The sequence below is a fragment of the Harmonia axyridis genome, chromosome 2 (genome assembly GCF_914767665.1).
Source record: "Harmonia axyridis chromosome 2, icHarAxyr1.1, whole genome shotgun sequence".
NCBI classification, from domain to species: domain Eukaryota; kingdom Metazoa; phylum Arthropoda; class Insecta; order Coleoptera; family Coccinellidae; genus Harmonia; species Harmonia axyridis.
In genome coordinates, this window is record NC_059502.1 from 5,766,640 (window position 1) to 5,784,135 (window position 17,496).

The 17,496-nt window shown below is 34.5% G+C and overlaps 2 protein-coding genes across 3 annotated transcripts in view; one reads left to right on the top strand and one right to left on the bottom strand.

Annotated features, from left to right (window-relative positions):
• LOC123672534 (cAMP-dependent protein kinase type I regulatory subunit) overlaps nt 1-17,496 on the bottom strand; it is a 59,739-nt gene that overhangs the window by 39,121 nt on the left and 3,122 nt on the right. The window contains exon 1 of one of the 2 annotated variants that reach the window (XM_045606666.1): nt 17,277-17,318. The exons of the other annotated variant lie outside the window; for it this stretch is intronic. Coding sequence (XP_045462622.1) covers nt 17,277-17,303 — 27 coding nt within the window. The 5' untranslated portion in view covers nt 17,304-17,318. Of the gene's footprint in view, nt 1-17,276; nt 17,319-17,496 lie in introns of those variants that run through there. 2 annotated transcript variants of the gene reach the window in all.
• On the top strand, nt 542-14,475 carry LOC123672535. The gene is made up of 2 exons (XM_045606669.1): nt 542-762; nt 13,312-14,475. The coding sequence occupies exons 1-2, from the start codon at nt 615-617 to the stop codon at nt 14,094-14,096; spliced, it is 933 nt and encodes a 310-aa protein (XP_045462625.1). The 5' UTR covers nt 542-614; the 3' UTR covers nt 14,097-14,475.

The following is a 17,496-nucleotide window of genomic DNA, read 5'->3' on the forward strand; positions in this document are numbered from 1 at the left end:
TACGGTGTCGTTGAAGGAATTGACTTCTTTTCATAAATAAGAGTATTTGAGGAACGATTTCAGTATTAATTGATAGACAGAAGGAACGAGGTTAATACCAGTAAGTTTGAATCCTGTATCGTTCCCCAGATTTTGTAAAAAGCCGTGTTTATTAGTTGATCTTCAAGTTCGAACTTACTGGCATTAATCTCGTTCCTTCTGTCTATCAATTAATAGTAAAATCGTTCCTTAAATAATCTTATTTATCAAAATAAGCCAATTTCTTCAACGACAACGTACTAATTTGAATGACAATTTATTTGTTTGGATTCCGAACACTGACAGGAGAACTAAAATAGCGGAGTGTGACGTCACCACTAATAGAGCGTATTCCAATAATCGTTTCAGTTAGACATCCGTCACTTTTCGGCGGACACCCTGTATATACACACTCACAGCGCGCGACGGGCCTTCGCCGCCTCCTCTCCAAACGCGAGGACGTGGCCGTCCCCGCGCCTGCGCCCCACCTCTTCCCGTCACTCTCCGCCGCTCTCGTGACCGTTCGTGGCACCGTCCCCCGATCGCGTTCGTACGTCCAAACCGCGTAGCGCCACCGTCTAAGCAACACAACAAACATGGCGTCTCCGTCATCCTCACTGATAGATCGGCTCGACAAACAGGGCATACCCAAGTCGAAGAGAAAACTCCAGAAACATCTACGCAGCGCAGGGCTGGCCTACATATCCAGGACGGGGAAGCTGATACCCGCGAAGAAGGTTGCAGGTAGGTCGAAACAAAACGTCAACAACAACGAAAAAAAACCCACCGATTCGCGAAATAACCACCTAGATAATTCTATGTGTTCCCGCGGGGTCTTTCTCTGTGTGTTTGTGTCAGATTGTGCGGTTCTGTGTTCACCCCTAAGTGTCAGTGTTTACCCGTTTATCATCGCGTAGTGTGCTACGAAAAAAACCAGGCGATTAGCGACCTTCCGAATGTAGGTCACTCGATTTATTGGAAGGAAACATTGGCCTTGTCGCTAAGGCACGTGTCCATCGTATAACAGGTTCTTTGCAGCTTTACTTTTACTAAAAACGCCGTTTTCACAATCGACTACGAAAACAGCGACCAGATAGTAAGTGGGACGTCAAATGTCAAACGATTGTGTGTTTTTGTTTTCGGATCTCGCCTTCGACGGGCGCAAGGCCTTCTTGGATCTCTCTCCTCGCTGAATAATTACTGTTTCTAGGCGGTTTGTAAAAAGGTTGATTGCGGTTTCTCGATTACGGCCTTCGTAACATCGTTTCGTCTCGTTTTCCTTCAGTTTCTCTTCGACTCGTGTCGATAAATGGCGTTATTAAATTCGTATTTCCTTTCTTACGTATTTGGGCCGTTGATGATCGAAGTCTGTCTTCGACTTTATTCGATGTTTACCTTTACGTACAGACGTTGTACGATGTTGTCGGGTATTCACAGATAAACCTTCGCTGAATTATCCGTTTCATCTGTGTTTGCAAACAAAAGCTGCATTGCCAGGGGAAACAATAACATTCTGAATTGATCGATGTCAACACGATTTGAGATTTTTTAATCGTATTTCGAAATTATTGGGAGTAAACTCTGTCTATAACTTTGAAAGTTTCTAATTTTGTTATTATGAATTAAATCGTTACATCGAAAGTCAATTCTTTCAAATTAAACTTGATTTTCTGCCTTAATAATTTGTGGGCCTGATTTTCTACCGTAGTTTACGTGATATAATAATTTTCGAATAAAATTTTGTTGTTCAATTTCGATTAAAATTTTCACTAAAGAACACTTGAAATAAATTTTTCAAAAATTCTTAATCAAACGTGTAGTCTTTTATTATTAATTATTAATTTATCAGAAACGTAAATATACATGATGTTTATTGATTTTAATCGATTTCAAATCTTTTGAAAATGTTTCTTATTACTTTTCGAACCAGATTTTGTTTGACTTTTTTACGATTGTGTATATTATTTCTTGTAATGAATCCTTGACATTTTCCAAGAAAAAATTCGAACCCCTCCTGAAATTTTTCAAGCCAAAAATCGAAAAAAAAATTTAGTCTGCTGTGTAGAGCTTATTTTGAAAACTTTATAGGATATTCGCATTAAAATTGGCAAAAAAGTAGTTAGTTATACCGTATTTATCCTCTCAGATCAAAGAAACAAAATTCAAAAAATCACTTATAGAAACACGTAATCATAAACTTTAGATCATATATTTCTACCAGGATAATGAATACAATACTTTTTACCGAAAAGTCCTAGCACTCATATTTTTCGAGTTTTTAATTTTAGTTGAAATTTTTTACATTTATAATTTTTTTTTTTTTTATACAGATTTTAAAGTTGCAACAAGAAATTTCAATCGAAAGTTCGGGCGCAATTGAGACATTCTTCAATCTTCTCCTTCAGAAATCACAAACATTAACTACAATAAAACCGCTCAATATAAAGACAATTATACATTTCCACAGCAAATTCCTATTCCTAATAGCTTCCAAGGTATGAACTTTTGAATATTCGATTAGGTGTGCAACAACTTGTATACATGATTAAGCATTCAACAGGTGGCACCACTCATTTATATATTACGGCAAGAGAGCAACTTGTTCTATTGAAAGGCGATTCTAAGAGTTTATTTTCGCTGATATTGAACTGAATAGAGTTTAGAAGCGTTAAAATTGAATCATTGAATTATCCTTATCTGTACGTCAAGATACTATTCATATCTGGGCGAGATCGAATTCAATGGAGATTACAATTATACATATATAAGTTTATCCGACTATTTAATGTTTACCTTTGTCAGAATGAACTGAAATTGTGATAAAAAAAAGACTTGAATCGGATTTCCCAATAGAGCACAGTTTCATATGAGAAATACTCGAATTGCATTCTTAAAAATTCTATTAATCCTATAGGTTTCCTTTATTTTGTTTATAAGTTGATTATAACTTTCCGAATGATTTTAACAACTGTGCAAAGTCAATTATTTATTTTTTTTTGGTTGATTCCTTATTATTATTATAATAATATATTACCTCCACACCCTGAAATTTTCATGGTTCGCGATAAAATCAGTGAAGCCGAATATAATATTTTTTACCGCTAAGTAATTTGATTTTTTTGAATTTTATATAAATTCAAAAATTTAGTAAATTGCTTCAAATGCTGAGATATTTCACGTTGAAACACAAAATTATAAAACATAGTGTAAAATTTGTTATTTATCAAACGAATGACAATTCTACATTTAAATAGATTAATTTTTAAATTCATGAACTTAAATGCTAACCTTTGTAATGGATAGCGAAGTTGTGAATGATTGCGATAAAGAAAACCGTGAAATTTCCCAATAAGCAGTGATAAAATGTACAACAATACATCCCAGTTACCAAACAAAAACCAAATTGCGAGAAAATACAAAAACATTTGCAATTGACCGCAAAATTTTTCTGTTTGTTTTGATTTCAATAAGAGCTATAGACAGTTGAATGAACAAGAATTTAACGAACAAAATATCTTTACTTAGCATATTCAATTCGATACAAACACGTTCGGTAATAGTTGTTTTTTTTTTTTAATTCGGAAAATACATTTTTCTTCAAAGCAGCGTTGGGCGGGGTCAGTATCTGTATGGGTGACCGATCTGTTACGAACCTGTGGACAGAAGAATAATCGCAAAAAATTCCCCACGCCTCTCTAGAATTTCCCTTATCCGAAATGCAACTAGCCAATAATTTTTTTCAACCTAATTTGACTTGTCCATCGTATCGACGATAAAAATTCGTATCGATACCAATTACCGAATGAATTCGAACCGGTTAATCTTTAAAACAATTAGTCGCGTTCTTATTGTCCGATAAATTTGTATTTTTTTTTACCTGAACAAACTTATGAGCGATACCGATGATTTTTATCTTTTATCGGGGAATTTTTAAGACACTTGGCATCGTTCGTGTCAGGTGCAAACGGTTGAAATTGTAATTTGAAAAAAAAAGTTTGGAGAATTTGAACGAATATCGGAAATTAAAAATTCTTACTGTGTCCTTATGTTGTTAACATCAAGGTTTTTTTGTACTATGAAATTTTCAATACTATTGTGTTTTTTTGCGGAAAAGTATAACCCTCAGTTTTCTCAATTCCATTGTTTAACGATTTAATGACTGATTACGTTAAGGACAAAGGTACTCGACCATAACGTAGAAATATCTCAACTTACAGAAGGCATCTGTTTTAAAATATTCAAGACAAACTATAAGCTTTTTTTGAAATTCAATAGATTCGGTCATTACTACATTGAAATCAATTCCAATAAAATGAAATATGTCTGTTCATTTCAAATTTTTAGCCGATAATTTAGATAGAAAATAATGATATGAATTCATTATTTTGTTAGGATCAGTTCTTTGCGATTCCAAAAAAAAAATAATTTCGATATCTCATAATCAGTTGTCCAAAAATCAATAAATGTAGCTTTCACACGGAAGAAATAATTAAGTTTCTCAGATCTGTAATGATCTGAACCGCCACAGATATGCCAAGAAACAAAATAAGTAATATTAGGTTTTCCAATAAGAAGTTTCATTTTGAATAGTTCGCCATCTGAGTAGCTGTCACTTTTGTAGTTGTCATTTTTTTATATTTGACAATTAAAAACTACGCCATTACTAAATATGGAACGATACACACTTCAACAACATGTTGAAATTGTTAAAACACATTACAAAAATGGTGAAAATTTTGCAGTCACGGTTTCAAAAACTAGCTCACTTTTGGGTCCGCCGACAATCAAACTGTTGAAAAAATTTGAGCTGTCGAAACCGTGTGCGTCGCTGAGGAACAACTGGGAATATTTCTGCTGTAGCCCGTAGTGTTAACGAAAACGATTACTATTTTGTCTTGGAAATTAGGCACTCCACATCAATGATTTTTTTCAAATCCGAAATTTGAAGCTTTTTAAGTTGGGACGTTTAGTTTCAACAAGACGGCGCTACTTGCCACACAAGCAACGAAACAATCGCAATTTCACAAGAAAAGTTACCTGGTCACCGAAATCTTGTGATTTAACACCTTTAGACTTTTTTTTTGGGGCCACGTAAAATGTAAGATATAATATGTCAATGCTCCATAATCTATTCAAGAGCTTAAAGATAAAATTCGTGAAGTTATCAAGGACATACAGCCGCAAATGTACGAATTGGTCTTGGGAAATTTCTTGAAAAAGATATGGTGCTTCAACCGTAGACGTTGTAGCCATTTGGCTGATATCGTTTTCCATCTTTTATGGCATATCTTTACAATGAAATGAGCATCCATTGATTTCTTTCCAAATATACTCGTTTTTTTTTTAATATCACAAAAGAAAATCTTATAGGAAAATCCTTTAAACTTTGAAGGTCAATTGAGTGATCGTATTCAGAAATTTGGGTCTAGATCCGTGTTCAGAAGATTTAAGTTAATCGAAGTCGAAATTTGTATTAAAAATTAGTGAAAAATTTCATGCCTTTCTCGTTTATTTTGCAAAAACTGCTTCTTCAAAAATCAACGTGAAAATCTCAACTCAAATATTAATCTACAAAGAAGATTGATATATCACTAACTTTTTCGACTATCAACGATCGAAAACGTAAAAAAAACCTCCCGTGCAAACATATGGGATACGCCGCTGTCCAATACGTCCATAATTCTCGCAAGAACATCTCACTTTCTAGCTCCATTTCGGTCGCAGAATGTGAAAGATGAAGATGCCATACGGTCGAGACCATAAATTCGCCGATAGGGCAGCTTTTCTCCGGCAGCGCCACCTAGCGGCCAGCCGCCGACCTGGGGAATGGTGTCGAAGAGAGGACGTCCTTGTCCGAGAATCCTAACCTATTTTTCCGTGGATAACGAGCACGTATCGTTGATTGATGATAACAGCGTTCGAAGTAGCGTAAATGAAATTACAATAAGGAGAATAAGCAATTTCTAACTGGCGATTAATCGTTATCGTTTAATATTTACAAATTTCGACAATTGCATTCTGACTGTTGCGAGGAATGTGGCCGTATTAAGCAGTCTGATGAGCCCGCGTTGCCTTAGAAGAATTTCTCTGGTATTTTTTCGCCACAAGGTATTCACAAGGAAATGATATTCGAAAATCCGAAAATTTAACGCAAAAATCATTGGAGAAAACTGAAATAAACACGCCTTGAATTCAGTGTTCTGAAAAATGAGGTTAATCTACCCTTGTGTCAGCTGTCAAACTGACATTTGATTTAAATACGTTTCTATGACTATTTATTCTACTTGAACACTAAAATCCCATTTTCCTTTCTGATGAAGGAGCTTTAAAGCTGAATTTGTATCTGTTGGAGAAGAAATGCAACAATTTCTGGGAGTAGGAAATAATAATAATGACTTTTCTTCGTAAATGCCTCGAATTCCGCGAAGTTTTTCTTAAAAACCGACTATTTTTTGCTATTTATTGCTCTCAATTTTTCGAAAGAAAGAGGTGGTACGCCACTGAGATCTTTCAGAGTAAAATCATTTTTGGAGTTGTTTCTTATAGGGCAGCGTTATTATGCAAAAAAATAAAGCATCCTAACTTCAATACATCTAATAATAAATAATTTATTAAAGAAGTGAAAAATACGCGTTGAGATGTTTTATTTTTTTGCATAAAAACGGCACCCTATAAGAAAAAAGGCATTGGTTATTTGCATTACAAGTATCAACAAAAATTATTATAACGACTCAAAATAATGCAATTCTCTTAACTAGGATTCATGAAAATAATTGATAAATAAAATAACTGAATTAATTCGATTTATTATGTGATAACTTATGAATCGAATAACTGAATCAATTTGATTCATCAGCTATTTTCTTTTCATAATAACTTTGAGGTAAATATGTACATAGATGGGGTTTATATTTTTATACAAAATTCACGTATTATTTTCAATATTCATTGAAATAAAATCCTTCATCAAGAATAACTCTTGAATTTTATAATTTTATACCAAAAATATTAATTGCATATTGTTTGATTTGATATCTTGTTTTAAACTCCTCAAAAATCATTGAAACAATTCAACAACACATTTTCAAACCAGAATTTCCGAAGCAGTAAAAAAAATTCTAGAACGTTTCCAAGTGTTTATCGCTGAACCATGGAATACAATACTCGTGCACTAAATCTCGAAGAATTCTATGAGCCAATACGTCCGAATAGCTGATAACCTTGTGCCGAAGGTAAGAATTGATAACAATCCTCCTTCTTACTGGTAAGGTCGAATAAAAACAACCAACGCCGGAAAGAATGAAACACGAAATGGCCCCAAAAAAAAAACTTAAGAATTGAATACCTAGCAGACTGTAAGAATCATCATTATAATGCGATTTCCATATTTTTTGGAAGCCCGAATGATAGATTATAATGCCATTCGTATATATTGAAGCACGGTTGGCAGATAGTGAATTGAGGTGGTAATGACGTAATGACGCCAAGTGCTAGAGGCGAAGTTGTATGGTGATTTATGCAACAAGTGGTTTAATCGATTTTCTATGTTTCGATTTAGGACTCAGTGCTGTTTTATGGAAAAAACGATAAGAAAATTGGTCCGAATGTTTTTCCGTTTCATATTTTCAATACATTGAAAAGTTCTACATGAAACCTCACACCTTTATGAATTTCGATATAAACTTATTTATTTGTCTGAAAATATCATTTATTCTATGATGAAAATTATCAAAGTTTCAACGAAAAAAACCTAATTTTAAAAACTGTCGCTCGAAAAAAATAGCTAACGAATGAAATAAACCAATATTAAGACGTACATGTCGAAATTTTTGTATTTCATGCAATCACAACCTAACACTAAATATACTGAATCACATTTGTCCATAAGTGTCATCGATGTGAAGTTGAGGCCTAACCTAAACTTGTTGGCCAAAAATGTTTACACTCACTTAGGCCGCAGAAATGGCAAAATTACAGAATTTCTGTAAATTTTCAATATTTTTTCATCCAATAATCTTTACCAAAAATGACTCGTTGCAATTTTATTATTTAAAATCAGTTTTTCTCCTAATGTTCTTTATGATAATCAAATTTTCAAAGATGAATATAAGAGATAATTACAAAAAAAAATAATATCAAATCAATCTTGAACTGAAAATTTTTCAATATCTAGAACATAAAGAAAAATACATTCAATTCTTAAAAAAAAACTATTCAATTGTTCCAAGTTATAGAAATAAATTCACTTAATATTTTTTTCAGATTGTGCGTTATTAAATTATTTTATTACCAATGTTATAATATTTTTTTTTATACTTCCATTACAATTGTACGTGATCTATGAGAATAAATAAGTTAACATTGTGAAAAGATTCAATTCAATAGTTGTCATAGAATTGAATATTCAGGTGAAGGTTGTCATTTTTACGGCAAACAACGGAAGAAATGAAAACATCGAAATAAATATTTCATATTTCATTACCATGTCTTAATGTGAGCTTTTTTCGTGTGCGATAGACCAATTGATCGAAAAATTCCTATTTCCTGACAACTTTCAGCTCTGTGCGCAAATAATAAATATATCTTTTTTCTCTATGAATGCATGAAACGTCATTTTATCATGTAAAAATGTGGGATCAAAATTGGCGAACATAGATTCTCATAGAAACATATTTAAATTAGTTGTCAGTTTGACGTCTACACATTGAAAACCACAGAACCGACTAAGGATTATCATTTATCATAGACTACAATTCCAAATCATAGACTATCCCAATGTTGCCATCAAAACGACACCAAATTCCTTAAAGCATAATCATCTTTTAACGTATAAAAACGATCTAGAACGAACGTAACTTCTCGAACGTTTCGACAACACGCCAAAAACCTCGAAATGTCGAAAGCACAGCTCAAATCGTACCCGAAAATGTCTATCTATTCTTTCCCCATACGTTTCGCAACTGAACGTGTGGCAGGCCTTCGACAACCTCCAAAACCTGCGAAGTAAAAGTCCCAAAACATTGGCACACCGAACGTGCATTACTTGTCAGTGCCCTTGACGTCCTACGAAATCGACCTACTATTCGCACAGTTCCCAAATTGACAAAAAAATCTTTTTTTTTCGGTGTCTTTAAAATTCTACGACATTACGACAAGGTACATGCCTGCTCTGGCAACGCCCTCGAATGACAAATCGACCCAAAAAAATGCGGACTGTGTTTTACATAATTCGAAGAGTTGTTATAGGCAATCCTATGTCATTTTATAGAGAGTAATAGTTGCATAAATTCTAAGTTAAAGAATACGATAACTTCCCAAAGGAATTATAAGATTCCAAACAAAAATGTTTTTCGTTCCATTTATATGTCAAATTGACAACTAATTGAAATATGCTTCTTCTACATATCAATAACTTCTATGTTATAAATGTCAGAGTATTGACATTCCAATGAAATGGGATAGGGACTTGTAATTGAATTTTCTAAATCTAGAAGTTTATCAATATCTTTCGAAAATCCAGATATTCTTTAGATAATTTCAATCAAAGAAGTCCTATAAACCTGGGCTTGCAAACGCTTTGTTTTCAAGTTACAGGGTGCTTCTTGTAGTCCTTATTTTTTTGTTGTGATCATATGAATTTATCGAATTGCTACATTTTGCTACAGCTCGAGAATAGTTATTTATAATACAAGTGCAGAAGGCATTGATATTCTTCCACGAGTTCAAAATTCAAAAACGAGCCACGAAGTGGCGAGTTTTGGAATGAACGAGTGGTAGAATGAGCCTTCTGTACGAGTATTATACATTATTTTCTCTAATTCATTGCATTTTCATTGAAATTAATGAAATATTTCCATAAATATATTTTAGTGATTTTTGCATTGAAAAATGTTGGTTGGCAGAACTGATTTCTTTGAGGCAAATTGATGAATTGACAGATAAAGCCGTGGCGGAAAGTTCGGAGTACCAACATAGAATGATAAAATATAACCATGAAAACTGTGCGTTTCTGATATATTCTCGCACGATTTTGTTCTACAAGATGTGGAAGAATGAACGAAATAACCACAGAATTAGAGAAAATAAGTACCAAAACTGATATTAAATTTAATCATCAGTTTACTAACTAGATTTTAATGATAATTTGGATTTTCCTGAGGATTTAGACAAAATTGTTTGAATTTTTTTCTCGAAATCGGTAGCATATATGACAAAACAACACGAGATCAAAAAGCTTAGTACTATATCAAAGAAACTTTTTACATTTTTCTAAATTACCAGTGGTCCTCCAATAAAAAGTTCTAGAGGAAAAAAGCGGGCACTGATCCAAAAAATATATAACTCTGTAGATTTGCAGTAGAAATTGACATATGACATGCATTCAACTCCAGATAGGAATATTCGTGTAAAATTTCAGTTGAATATCTTATGATATGCATAAGCTTTGAAATAAAAATGGTACGCCACTGAGATATTTCAAAGTGAAAATCATTTTTGAATTGCTGTGGCAAACAATTGCTTATGGGGAACCGTTTTTATGCAAAACAATAAAACATAAATTAGATTATCAAAACTGTCTAATAATAGATCATTTTCAAACAAATAAAAAATACGCGTTGAGATGTTTAATTTTTTTGCATAAATACGGCTCCCCACACAAGAAAAGGCATGACATATTTTTTGTCACAAACTGTACGAGGATTCAAAAATGGTTTTTAGCTTGAAATATCTCAGTGGCGTACAATTTTTTCTCTTTCAAAAAAAAAAAACTACCTCTTGAAACCCACCAAATTTCACTTGAATAACTCGATCGGTTTCAGAGCAAAAATTAGTCAGTTTTCAAGAAAATTTCAACACCCAGTGTCTCGGATCTTAAACATTATTTATTATTTTTCCATGCAAAGTGACCTCTGAAGTCTGTCGTACTCATTCACTAACACCCTGTATAATATGTACAAGCACCCAAGTCTCCGACTCCAAATCGGTTATGACGCTATTCTGTTATCATTTTCATTTCGTAGAAAAAGGATTACGATGAAGGTACGATAAAATGATAACAATCGTTGATAATTTCTCTGACTTGTCAAAAAATGTCTGGGTTCACGATCATGTTTTTCTTCTATGTTATGGTACCGACCTTATGTTATGATAATTCGAAAGCGAGAATCGTTTACACGACTGTTTACAATTAATAAGAACGGCTCCGTGTTCGACAGGTAACTTTTTAAGGACACACGAAGGTAAATCGTCATCGGTTGTATATTATTATTATATATACAGAGCCCGTCTATTTTCATTGGTGCCCGTTTCGTTTTTAATGTGCAACACGCTCATCAAGGTCGAGCCACGATAATTACTACACATCTCGATGGAAATGTAACGTCCAATTAGTCGTACTTTTCAACGTCACGCCTGTTCAATATCTGACCTTTTTTTTTTTTGATCGTTGAATTCTCGATGGAATTTGAAAAAAAAATTTTCATGTATGGAATGCTTTATAAAATTCCCCATCTGAATATTTCGTCTAATATGAAGTTTTGATTATTACATTCGAAGAAAAACATTACAAATCTCAAACCTACAAAAAAAATCGCTGCAAATTTAAAATATATCGAAACGGGTCACGAAAAATCTAAAATTATCGATTAAAAAAATAATTAAATCAATATATCTCCGGAACAATAAGTGCTGAAACTTTGCAGTAAAAAAATGTATAAACTATCATCGTAGCAATATATATATTTTCAATTACATGATTATGTGTTGTTCATTTTTTGATAGATGAAAATTTTCAAATTTTTTGCTTTAACAGTATATTCTAAAACAAGTTGCAGAATGGGCTCCTATTCCAACACGAATGCGAAATTCGAAAACAAGCGACGAAGGAGCAAGTTTTCGAACGCAAGAGTGTTGGAATTGCCTTCTGCAACAAGTATTAGACGATATTTTCTCTATTTCAGTCAAGTTTTGTGAAATATTGAAGAAATTCAATGAAAAATTCGGATTTTATATCCTAGTGACTTTTGTATTGTATATTGGCAGTTGGTGTGACTGTTACTAAAATTGACAGATTACGGAATTTGAATATGAATCGTACATTTCGAATTTTGAAATAATTCAAAATAACGCATTAAATTCGTGAATTATGTCTGACGAAATCGATTTAACACAGCCAGAATTAAGAGAAATTGCGAATAATGTTACAAAGAATTTCACTATATCCAAATTATATTATATTGACAATTAATTATTGACGTTTGTTGAAATTTGATAGAATTGGAAGTAAGTATAGACAACCACAAAACGAAAAATATATCTGAAAACGATGCTGTAATGAGTTCATTACAACACTGTTTTTAGAACTGTAATAAACTCAATACGATACTGAAATAGAGAAAAATTTATAGAATCCTTCAAATTTTACACTATGGTTTATTATTTAGAAAAAAATTATATTATGCCTAATTTCAGTTGGAATCTCAAACAAATATTGCTTAACGGAATCCTGGAATGTCAAAATTCATTCAATTCAGAGTCAATTTTCCAAAAATTCCATAAACAAGAAAGTGCACACCAAAATGTAACATTTTATGCTGATGATGAATCGAACAACAAATCTAGATGGGAAAAATATGTGAATTGTGTTACTGGGTTATCTATCCTTGAACCCTACATAACTGAATCAGACCATTAGAATCTTAATAGGTATTAACCAGAAATATTTGAAAAGGAACTGCAATTAGATATTTAAAATAGGTCAGATAATGAGAATCAGTGAAAATTAAATAAACAAAAATAGATTTGGGAATCGAATGAGACCTAATCAAATGACCCACGATTGGATTATGAAAATTGAAAGAAAAAATAATTCCAACTCAAACTATGGGGATGGAAAATTCAAAATAATCGAAACTGGTATAAATAATTGAAATAATTCAGTATAACATCGTAGAATAAACTAATGTAATTGTTCAAGAGAAAAATATACGATTCTACTAGCTCGAGAACAAGATGAATGCAAAAAATCGTAAAATCAAATTTAAAAATAAATTATTACGTTTAAAAATAACAAAAACAAGTCAATAAAAAAAAGGGAACGCTTAAAAAACCGACAATGATTGAAATAAAAAAATCAAACGAAATGATAAAGAAAGAAAAAATAAAACACAACAAATTAAAGAGATAACACACGGTAAAAACTATCAAACAAACTAGAGACATATAAAAAAATGTATAAAAATTCGAATTGGCTTGAATAACCGAAAACTAACACCACCCTTCTTCTAATTCCAGAGGAACTCTGCCAGTGCCCCCAAAAATGCGACGAACGAGTACCAAGAGAGGCGAGGGAGCGCCTATTCTACCACTTCTACGGCCTCGGCGAGGCAGACGCCCAAAACCACTTCCTGCGCCAGAACATGGACCTGAGGGCGCGCATGAACATACCAGAATCCACCGAGTCCGGCAGGCCGCCTCGTAGGATAACCTGCAAGTACCTGGTGCCCCTGCTGCCCTCCATGGACCACGTCGAGGTCTGCCAGAAGGCCTTCGTCAGCGCTTTCGTCATCACCACCAAGCGGGTGCGACTCCAGCGCGAGAAGCTCATCTCCAGCCTCGGCCTCAACAGCTACAGCAGCCACAACAGGAGCGCCAAGAGCCAGGCGGCATCTCCACCGCCCCCTCAACCTCCTGTTGAAACCAACAACAACAACGTCAAGAGAATCACCCAGATGCCTTCAACGCCCTCCGCCGTCCGTCAGCAGGAACTGCAGGACCAGCAGGAGCGCACCTGTAAAATCCTGCGGCAGCAGGAGGACTCCGAGATGCCGGACGCGGGGGAAGACAACGAACCAAAGAATTTCCAAATGTCCTTCATACAGCAGCTCAGGGGCACGCAGAAGAGGAAGATCAAGCAGTTGGTCGACAACCCTTTGATACCCCTTGGGCTGTTTTTACCAGACGGAGTTACCATCGCCCCTGTCACTGTGACAGCAGACCACGACAGGGACATAGCTATAGTCAACAACTTCTTCTCCAACCAGCTGTGGAAGCCCGAATACATCGGGACGTACTCATGAGGATGTCTTAACATTTACGCCTTAGCCTTATTTTTCTACCTGATGACCACCGTTTGATGTACTTACTAGGATAATTTTTAAGAAGATGAATTTATATATACATATATACGAAATTTCACAATTTAAGAAAGAGGAATTACCTATACGTATTGTTATTTATATTTATATACGTCATAGTTTATTATATACGGAGACTCTATTGATCGTTTTCAAATGAAGATGTTTTATGTTTTATAAATATATATATTAATTTTTTAGTTAAGAAATGTTAACTCTTATAAGATTATGCCTGTGATCTTGAAAAATGGAAATGCCTTATGGTTTTAGTTATAGCGATCGTGGGTACCTAAGTCAAAATAAAAAATTTATTGTTGTAATATTATTTTGTTTATTATCGACTCTGTCACCTGCTATGTTATGGGATTCTGTTTAGTTTATGTTATACTGTTTTATCAAAATAGTACCGGAAATTGGTTGATCAAACACATTTATGTTTTATTTATTGTATGGTCTCAAAAATAGGCAACTTCTGATATTACTTATGCCTGGACAAGAATGTGCTTACTTCAACCTTAAGTTTAATATCAATGCAGTAATAACATTTTTCAATAATTTGAGTAACATTGCTCAAAATTTCTAAAAATACTTGAGATGATCTGATAAAATAGAGCACTGTGGTGAAATTCAACTTTGCTCAGATATGAAAGATAGTTGTACCAACTCAGAGATTAAAAAATTCAGGCAATCCTTTCAAGTGAACTTTTCAATCGACCAATTAATTCCTGGTACTCTCTTGATATTTTTTTTTATATAATTATGTTTAGTTTATGATATTTTCTTCAAAACAATGGAAATGTCTGAGATGTTATGAACAACAACAAAAATTTTGTTTAGATTGTTTTCACTATAATATTCTGTCTTGAAATAATAATTGAAAAATACGAATCTGCAATAAAAACAGGGGGTTCCCATTTGAAATTCCAAAGTTGACCCCCTGTACCTCCAACAAGGAGGAATTAAATAGAAGAGAATTCTGGCATAAATGACTTGTTTCCTTTTCGAGATTTTTGACTGATGAAACATTTTTTTCTACCGCAAAGTCCTAACACTCATAGTCTCTAAAATATGAATTTTAGAATTTTTATATCCAAAAAAAAATTTTACATCGATAATTTCAAATTTTTTCCTCTCGTTTCGAGATATCTTGCGCCAAAACAGAAAATTAACCATATCCTAAAATTGCACTGCTTTTGTTAAATTTTTCGATTCCATACAGTCCAAAAAGTTAACGTAAAAACTTCAGGGTGGTCAACATTCTTTAACTTCAAAGGATTCATATTCGAAAATAATAAACCAATAAACTCCTAAAATCACGATTATTAAAACCCCCTATACAGTGTGATTCACCGCGATGGCCTATTAGACGTTTATGGAAAACTAATCATAATTTTAATTTTTAATCATTTAATTTTTCCTGATCATTTAAAGTTCTTCCGCGAAAACTCTTAGAGTATTCATTTCTGGTATAGGATTTGCTTAAGTAATCCCCCCTTCTTTTAGAATCGTTTAAATAATGAAAAATTTAGGTCCTAATTTGAAAAATCTTGAGTTTTGATGAATTTGAGTTGTCCAAGTTCATGATCTTCTGATAAACATCCTGTACATTTTTCGTCCAAACCACGAACAGGTTTATAATACTACGTATTTGAAGAATCGAAAATGATAAAGGTTTCTTCTGAAAAAACCTTTTTCTGCAGAATTATTCAAAGAAATGTGAGTCCCCTATGAACTTTTTCCATAAGAATCCCAATAACTCATGAACCGTTGAGTTTTTACCCAAGGTATGGCGTATTGCTGAAATTGTCATCAAAAAAGCTGTCTAATGATGCAATAATATACTGGGTGTGCCATTCGAAATGAGGAAGTAAAGGGTGTTTTTTTTAGAGCTATAGAACTTCAAATTGCAATAAAACAACGATGGATTATTCGATTGACATGAATTTTATTTATCCGCAAGATAATCTTGTGGCATTACATTTTAAATATGATTTCTGGCATATGACTGCCACGGTTGGTTCGGATGTAGTCCAATCTGGACGTCCAATTTTCGATGACTTTTTCCAACATTTGTGGCCGTATATCGGCAATAACACGGCGAATGTTGTCTTCCAAATGGTCAAGGGTTTGTGGCTTATCCGCATAGACCAATGACTTTACATAGCCCCACAGAAAGTAGTAGTCTAGCGGTATTAAATCACAAGATCTTGGAGGCCAATTAACAGGTACAAAACGTGAAATTAGGCGGTCACCAAACGTGTCTTTCAATAAATCGATTGTGGCACGAGCTGTGTGACATGTTGCGCCGTCTTGTTGGAACCACAGCTCCTGGACATCATGGTTGTTCAATTCAGGAATGAAAAAGTCAGTAATCATGGCTCTATACCGATCACCATTGACTGTAACGTTCTGGCCATCATCGTTTTTGAAGAAGTACGGACCAAATGAATCCACCAGCCCATAAAGCGCACCAAACAGTCAGTTTTTCTGGATGTAACGGTGTTTCGACATGCACTTGAGGATTGGCTTCACTCCAAATGCGGCAGTTTTGTTTGTTGACGTAGCCATTCAACCAGAAGTGCGCTTCATCGCTAAACAAAATAAAACGGACGTAGTGCGCGATACGTATTCCGCACAGAACCATTATTTTCGAAATAAAATTGCACTATTTGCAAGCGTTGTTCAGGCGTGAGTCTATTCATGATGAATTGCCAAACCAAACCGAGAATAAATCACTTGACAGCTGTTAAATCGGTCGCCATCTTGAACAGTAATGCCAACTTAAAGTTATATACCTCGAAAAAAAAACACCCGTTAGTAGTATGTTTCCAGTATAACCGAAAGTTGTAGAGATCTGAAAATATTTTAGGGAGAAACATCACTGTCTCAAACCCAAAAATGCAAATTTTCAGCACAAAATTATGATTAGTTTTCCATAAACGTCTAATAGGCCATCACCGTGCATCACCCTGTATTCCCATTGCCCAACAATTCAAACCCCGAAAAAAAAACAGGGTTACGGAACACGCGGTACGTGGCCCAGTTAAGCGGCGTCAATCGATGGGGCGGCGGCGCACGAAACAGAAAGAAAAAACGGACGTCACCGACGCCTGGGTCACTTACCGATGCCGGCATCAACAGCGTCGCCATACCCTCTGGACGGACGGTGGCGGTCGTCGTCGACGTCGTGATGGTGGTGGCCGTCGCAACGCCACACGCGTAAACTACTAACGTCGCGACGCCGGGCGTCCACGTCGACAGAATGGCGGGAGCAGAGAGAGAAAACTGGCCCGTGACGCCCGAGTGACGTCACAGGACGCGGGTAGGAGGGGATGTGGGCGGT

What these genes read in the sequence shown, in the direction of transcription:
- LOC123672535 (XM_045606669.1), top strand. Translation starts at nt 615, where the DNA reads ATGGCGTCTCCGTCATCCTCACTGATAGATCGGCTCGACAAACAGGGC. An exon ending in ACCCGCGAAGAAGGTTGCAG is followed by an intron (nt 763 to 13,311) that starts GTAGGTCGAAAC and finishes TTCTAATTCCAG; the next exon opens with AGGAACTCTGCCAGTGCCCC.